This window comes from Neltuma alba, unplaced genomic scaffold, assembly GCF_004799145.2.
Source record: "Neltuma alba isolate B1F8T4 unplaced genomic scaffold, ASM479914v2 tig00006717_pilon, whole genome shotgun sequence".
In the NCBI taxonomy this organism is placed as follows: Eukaryota; Viridiplantae; Streptophyta; class Magnoliopsida; order Fabales; family Fabaceae; genus Neltuma; species Neltuma alba.
Genome location: NW_021634556.1, coordinates 2,347 through 9,922, shown reverse-complemented (window position 1 = coordinate 9,922; position 7,576 = coordinate 2,347). Strand labels below are relative to the sequence as shown.

At 34.4% G+C, this 7,576-nt stretch overlaps 1 protein-coding gene across 1 annotated transcript; it reads left to right on the top strand.

The window, feature by feature from the left end:
- Positions 1-329: 329 nt before the first annotated feature.
- Positions 330-6,283, top strand: LOC114750973 (hexokinase-1-like). The gene is made up of 9 exons (XM_028939616.1): positions 330-658; positions 1,971-2,121; positions 2,214-2,396; positions 3,248-3,322; positions 3,450-3,605; positions 3,722-3,820; positions 3,915-4,045; positions 5,242-5,323; positions 5,583-6,283. The coding sequence occupies exons 1-9, from the start codon at positions 387-389 to the stop codon at positions 5,916-5,918; spliced, it is 1,485 nt and encodes a 494-aa protein (XP_028795449.1). The 5' UTR covers positions 330-386; the 3' UTR covers positions 5,919-6,283.
- The last annotated feature ends 1,293 nt before the right edge of the window (positions 6,284-7,576 follow it).

Below are 7,576 nucleotides of genomic sequence, written 5' to 3'. Positions count from 1 at the left end.
AACAAGAATCTGAACTTATTTAGTTTGAAAGTTATAAATAATTAAATAATTTTTTTTTTCTTTTTTTGTGTTCTGTTTTGTTACTCAACTCATGTGCTGTCACGTTCCTTCCAACTACAAAAGGCCTTTTGTCTTGTCACCATCTCGGTCCAATTCCCGTTCATGTCTACCTCCTGCCAAATTTAAGTGCGTTTCCAATCCAATCTCACTTACTTGGACAGCGCCACATTGCTCCCCAAACCTTCCAATCCAATCTTTCAAGTCAAGGAACCTCTCTCTATCTATATATATAATGTAGTTCCACACTCTTTTTAACTTCATCGTTGGGATCCTTTTTTTGCGCCAAAGGTGAGAGCTTTTGGTTTTATTGTTCCAAGGTAACCAAAATGAAGAGGGTGGTCGTCGGAGCTACAGTGATAAGTGCCGCGACGGCATGTGCCGCGGCGGTTCTCCTGGTGCGCCACCGCATGAAGAAATCGCGACGGTGGGCCAGAGTGATGGCCATTTTGCAGGAGCTGGAGGAAAAGTGCGCCACTCCCATCGGCAAGCTGAAACAGGTCGCCGATGCAATGACGGTGGAAATGCACGCCGGGCTTGCCTCAGAAGGTGGAAGCAAGCTCAAGATGCTCATCACATATGTTGATAATCTGCCAACTGGGTATCATGATTCGCGCTCTGCAATTTCTCATTTGATCTATGAATCACTGACATCACACGAAGCCTTTAAATATTACGCTCACACGAATTTTTTTTTTTTTCCCGTGTCAAGATGTTCTTATATATTTGTATCAGTTTTAGTGTTTCGTAGCATTTGATCCAATCCATTTATGTTATGAGTTGAGCGTCTATGAATGCTTCACTATTTCATTGATTTCAGTTTAATTAGACACTTTTCTCCTGTAACCCCCTCCCCCAAAACAACCCCCCAAAAAAAAAAGAGTTACGTCATAGTTTATACAATTATCTGGTAATAATTGCCGATTGCTCTCGATGATCACTTGATTGATTATTTGAATTCTGTGGCCACAAAGCGCTTTTGCCCAAATGCAAAATTATTGCTTGCTTGCGTTCTTGTTGATGGTGTGATTTTATTGGGTGATTAGCCTCTTTCTTAATGCATGTTTCTATCTTTTTTGGAAACGATTTGAAGGATGTGACTTTAAAGACTAGCATATGTGACTGGGGAGTCTTTCACGTAGATGCTTGATATGCCTAATGTTGGAAAGTTAGGTTATAGATATGATATGAATATTTAATCATATGATTTTTAAAATTTGGTATTGGAAGTCCGAATGCCCAAATTATGTATTCTGATTATCATTTAGGTATGCATGGCATAGAAAATAAATTGACATTTTTTCGAACAAACTCTGTTTTAGCATTGACGCATGGATGCGTCATCTTTTAATCCTGCTCCTGCTATCTTTTCAACAGTTGCAATTATGGAATTACCCTGTAATTTTGTATCAAAATTACAGTTTGTCCTTTCGTTTTTTGAGAAAATTTTAACTAAGTAGGACACTCTGTTTTAGCATCGTTGTCATCGTTGTTTCTTTTCCCCCCGAAGAAAATTTTAGTATTCCGTTATTCATGCAGTCAGCCAGCAGAAATGTTCATGCTTTAAACATGCTAGGCTGTTGATTTTGCTCTACTATCTACACAAGGCTCACTTTTCTCTGGTTTTATGCGCATCTGAGAATACTATATTGCTTGATTTGGTGTATTTGTCATTTCTTAGCCATATTTGGAATAAAATATCTAATGAATTCATGATTAGGGTTTATCACCATATTCATTGCAATTTATTGTATAAGATTATCTCATACTTCAACATCTAAAGCTTTTAGAGTGGAACTTAAAATTTGCTCATATTATTTGTCTTGTTTCAATTTTTTAAATTTAACAGAGATGGTGAGCAGATAATCAAATATTAACTCTCCGGCTGTGATTGTGGATCCCTCTCTTTTCAGGAATGAGGAAGGATTATTTTATGCATTGGACCTAGGAGGAACTAACTTCCGTGTGTTGCGAGTGCAACTGGGAGGGAAGGATGGCGGTGTTATTAACCAAGAGTTTACTGAGGTTTCAATTCCTACTACCTTAATGGTGGGGACAGCAGATGTAAGCTCTTATTGCCTAAGAACTTTTGTTCACTTTTGGTTTACTCAAGCAGTGTGAGAGGTATAATTAATTGAAAAAACATTTTGAATCAGGAACTATTTGACTATATTGCAGCAGAAGTTGCAAAATTTGTTGCCAATGAAGGTCAAGATTTTCAAGTTCCTCTAGGGAGACAAAGGGAGTTAGGTTTTACCTTTTCATTCCCTGTAATGCAAACATCAATTGCTTCAGGAAACCTTATCAAGTGGACAAAAGGCTTCTCCATAGATGATGCGGTTCAAATTTTTTTTTTTTTAAATTTACATTCTTTAATATTGATTATCTCCCCGATTGTGATGGATTAGAAAGCTTTTTAAGTAAATTATGCTTGCAAGACCGGGATATTTCAATTGAAAAAAATATCTCCATTTACACAGAACAATATGCATGGTACCTTCCATACAGTTATCTATTTCGGTTATTGTAATATTGTTAGTATAAATTGGTAAGATAATTAAAATTTGTGATTTTAATTCATAATTGTATTGCATATGTTGTCATTCTTCTCTGTAAAAAATTTCACAAGGTAATTGAAGCATGTTGAGTTGTTCTCTTCAATAACTTAGATGCACTTAGAAGATTATATGGTTTCCTCTATGCTTCAGCTAACTTGATCTGCATCATTACTCAAAACAGTGTTAATCATCCATCTAATTTCTTGGAACAAGTTCAAAGTAATTGCATCTTCTTTCTAGAATTCCAATGAAGCTATACAATCTTGGTTATGGCTCTTGCTATTTGCTCATAGTATCACTGACCAAGGATGAAGTTCATTAGAAGCCGGGCATTTTCTCTTTTTAACCTTACATTTTATGAAACAAGATCGGATAGAACTTTTTAGCTTTTAATCATTTTTCCATGTCTTGTATATTTCTTTCCAACTTGCCTTTTTAGGATGACATTGTTTGGGCTGAAGTTGCGATTTAGCGCACAGTCATAGATAGCTATGAAAACCTTATTTATTTTATAATTTCTCATGTTTCAACTGTCTCTTTAGTGAATTATGGGTTCGCACTTAGAGAACAACTTTTCTTTCACGCCTCCATGACCTTGCATACTAATTTTATTTTTATTATTCTATTAATAGGTTGGCCAGGATGTTGTGGCAGAATTGACAAAAGCCATTGAGAGAAAAGGTCTGGATATGCGCGTAACAGCTCTGGTAATTGAAGTTGTTGGACTCTTTTGCATAACTTCTGAATTACTACCTGATATTTGTAGGTCTGAAGACAATGCCTATTCTATGTATTATGCTTTCCATCTTAACTCACTTTCATTATTTATCTTAGGTCAATGATACAGTTGGGACATTAGCAGGAGGTCGACACACAAAAAAAGATGTTATTGCTGCTGTTATTTTAGGTACTGGAACTAATGCAGCATATGTGGAGCGTGCTCAAGCAATACCCAAATGGCATGGTCTTTTGCCAAAATCTGGAGAAATGGTGAGGATCTGATCTTAATTTGCTTCACTCAAATCTTTAATCTTAATGAGGGCTGCAAAGTATCTATTAAGACTAGTAGAGTGAAAATTGAAGCCTATCTGAGTTCATCGGTTCAGGTTATTAACATGGAGTGGGGAAACTTTCGTTCATCACACCTTCCATTAACTGAGTATGATTCTGCATTAGATGCTGAAAGTTTAAACCCCGGTGATCAGGTAAGATTATGGTACTTCCATTCTACATTCCGTTTCATATGCATTGATGAAAATATATCACTTCTTTTCCTGAAATGCTCCACAATGTCTCCAGATTTTTGAGAAGCTAATTTCTGGTATGTATCTGGGAGAAATTGTCCGCCGAGTACTGTGCAAAATGGCTGATGAGGCCTGCTTATTTGGTGATACTGTTCCTCCAAAATTGAAAGTGCAGTTTACGCTAAGGTATTAAGTTATCCAGCAGCCACTGTTATGTTTATCTTTATAACATCAGTTAAACATGATTAAAATCTTGCCTTGCTATAACTGTTTTCTACTCTTTTTTGAACTGGAATGCTACAGTTCTCATAATATGCCCAAGGTATCTCTATTAACGATCATTCCACCATAAGAAAACTATCAAACCTGCGGCGTGAATCATGTTTCTGAACTACTTATAAACTATATTATGAATTGTTCAGTAGTAAATTTTTATTTAATAATCTAAGAATTACCAAAGACTGCGAAACATTTTATCTGTTACACAATGCTCCGGCCAAATAATACTATAATTCTGTCTTCTTAATGTATATTTGTGGGTTCTTATCTTTTAAACAAAAATAATCTGCTAGAATAGGTTGATGGAGAAGTTTAATAGAAACAAATGTTTCTAGTCTTATAGGTTAGCCTTTTTTTTTTTTTTTTAATCATAGGAATCTATTAGTTAGGCCTATATGTTAGTTCATTCAGATTTTATGTTGAAAGACCATGGGCATTCTATTGAGTTGGGATCAAAATTTGTGCAAAATCATGTTACATGAAAGGACTAGACTTTCAGATTCATGTAGACCTCTCAAGTTATTAAAGTCCACTTTTAATTCAGCGTTATTGTAAAGGTTTCCCTCCTTCAATTTTGCCTGGAGCATTTATTTTTTTGTGTTCGTTTATCTAGTGGTGTCATCTCATTACTAACGAAGTTTAACGTAGGTTACTGAATTAAATTCCACAAGCCACGCAGAAAATCAGTGAAAGCAATGGATAATCAGTGCAGAATCTGATTAACCGTGACCGCAAATTAGGCTGTGTTATGAATAGAAGTTAGTCATAGAAATGAGAAGGGACAGGGGTTGGGATGCAAAAATCAGTATGAAGGCACTCAATTTGCTTGCCCATGAGCCATATTAGCCATCACAAGTTTGGTACCTCTTAATATAACTTTTGTATTTTATGAGACAAAATTTTTCTCACATATTTACTTTACATAGCGCAGAAGTGTTTCTTTAAGCAATCCAAATTGGCAATCTCCCAATATTGCTCTCACTTGATCATGATATAGCAAGATTTTTTAAATGCCCAGATTGCTGTGCTTCTTGTACTTAATGGAAGTGTTATAAAACTGTTAAACCTATTTTTAGTTCTTCACCATAGCTTTGGATGTACAGGACCCCAGATATGTCTGCAATGCACCATGATACAACTTCTGATCTCAATGTGGTTGGAAACACACTGAAGAATGTCTTTGAGGTTAGGATCGTTTTTCTCTATTGCTGGGAAAAAAATTGTACATATAATGGCTTTTATAGCACCTATACAATGATTTCAACTTCTGGTTTTGGAATATAGAGTTTTATGTATGTAAATTTGAGTACACAAACATCTCCAGTTCTTAAATTTCGAATACCAATAAACCTTTCATGAACAATTTAGTTCTCTCATGTCACTCAAGACGCAAAAAACATAGGAACTTTGTCATATTGACTTGTGTTTATATTTTCAATTTTAGATACCAGACAACTCCCTGGAAGTGAGGAAGGTGGTTGTTCAGCTCTGCAACATAGTTGCTACACGTGGTGCTCGTCTTGCAGCTGCTGGCATCTTGGGAATCTTGAAGAAACTGGGGAGAGACACGCTTGTGGATGGCGAGAATCAGAAGAGTGTCATAGCCACAGACGGTGGATTGTATGAGCATTACACAGAGTACAGAAAATGCCTGGAGAACACCCTAAGTGAATTGCTCGGCGAAGATGTCTCGAAAACTGTTTCCATTGAACTTGCAAAAGATGGTTCAGGCATTGGTGCAGCCCTTCTGGCTGCCTCTCATTCACAATACCTTGATTGATGGTAATCAATAGTGCTCTAAATTTTGGAACTGGTATGAGTTATTTCAATTTTTGTTTTTTTTGAGGTTATGACCCGTTTATGACCTTCTCCTTTGTACAAGTAGGGATGGCTTGTATAATCTTGGGGCAGTTTTGTTATATTTGCCCCTGGGACTGTGATCATCTTTTTGGAGTCGTTTATATTATTCATTCATAAGTATCTTAGCATATTGCTGCTTGGATATCTCAATTCTACGTAGGAGACCCTTTTTTTCCTTTGTATGTAAACTCTGCTTAAAGGACTTAGAAGCAATTGAAGCTGGATTTTCATGTTCAGAAGACCTTTTCTAGCTCAATGAATGAAAAGGAGAGATTTTTTACATTAGATTTGGTTCGTTCAGGTCATTTTATTCTGTATTTGACTCGATTAAAACAATAAAGAAATAAAAACAAGAGTTGAGAGAAAGATCAACATTTCTCATGTTGAAAAGATTGACAAAATAATTTTGATGGTGCTATAGGACAAAAGTGATAATTCTCATTTGATTTCCAGAACGCAAGTCTCGGTTTCATCCATCTTCCAATAAAAGGCAAATCCCATTGGGTTGGTTGGAAAATATTTGAGAGTGAAATCAATTAGTGCATATCTAATAAGGTAATTTAACTTTTCTTATTTTCTCCTTTGATTCCTAGCCATCTTTTCAACTCTAACAAACGCACTATTAAGTACTACTCCTTTCGGTACTAAATATAAAAATAAATAATTAATTTATAAATATTAAAAAAATTAGTTAAATTAATTATTTGTAAAAAAAAAGTGTATGTTACTCCTAAAACACTCCCTTTAATTATTTAAATTGAAACTATTATTATGGATAAAACCCCATTTAATATTTGTAACCAATATCGATAATTTGAAAAAAAATATAAATTTGAAAAATAAAGTGAATTAATATCTTACATTAAGAATCAAAACAAATCTTTAACTCACTCTAATATTTAGGATTGGAAGAATATATTTATGCCTATATATAACAAACAAGCTGTAGTTAGAATTACTAAGAAACAAGTTGTAGTTAAAATAAGTTGTTTCTTATTTTTCCCTGGTAAAAAAAAATTACAACTTATTTCTTATAAATAAGTCCGGAAAATAATTATGATTGTTGGTACAGTTACATAAAACTGAAAATCTCTAAAAAGAAAATGACTGTTGAGTTTCAAAATTTCAAATCAATATTGGTTATCATACTTGTAAAGAAAATGACAACACATTTTATAAGAATTTTTATTTAGAATTTTTAAATTCAACAGTCACTTCTTTGAGAGAATTTTTCCTACATAAAACAATATTACACATATCAATTAAAAAAATGCACAGTTCATAGAGTGATGGTCATAAATAGTGGGGAGAATTGCCAAGAAGTCCAAAAAAAGAAATTTAATTATTAAAAAATTTCAATGACAAGTGATCAGCCTGAATTTGTTATTATTTTCTATTCTAAAACTTGTCATTGCCTACTCTTCACTTTGTTGTTTTCATGTGGATTTTCAAAAAAAATTAATTCTCGTTAAATGAATAATATATACACACTATGGGAGATTCCCATGAACAAAAGAATAGATACAAAAAAGAAAACAGTATATGCTTGGCATAGTGATTATGTTTTGACCACAGCTG

Bases quoted from the DNA above. Each gene is read 5' to 3' on its own strand.
- LOC114750973 (XM_028939616.1), top strand. From the start codon at position 387: ATGAAGAGGGTGGTCGTCGGAGCTACAGTGATAAGTGCCGCGACGGCA. The intron at 659-1,970 runs GTATCATGATTC...CTCTCTTTTCAG, and splicing joins GTTGATAATCTGCCAACTGG to GAATGAGGAAGGATTATTTT. The intron at 3,323-3,449 runs GTAATTGAAGTT...TATTTATCTTAG, and splicing joins ATATGCGCGTAACAGCTCTG to GTCAATGATACAGTTGGGAC.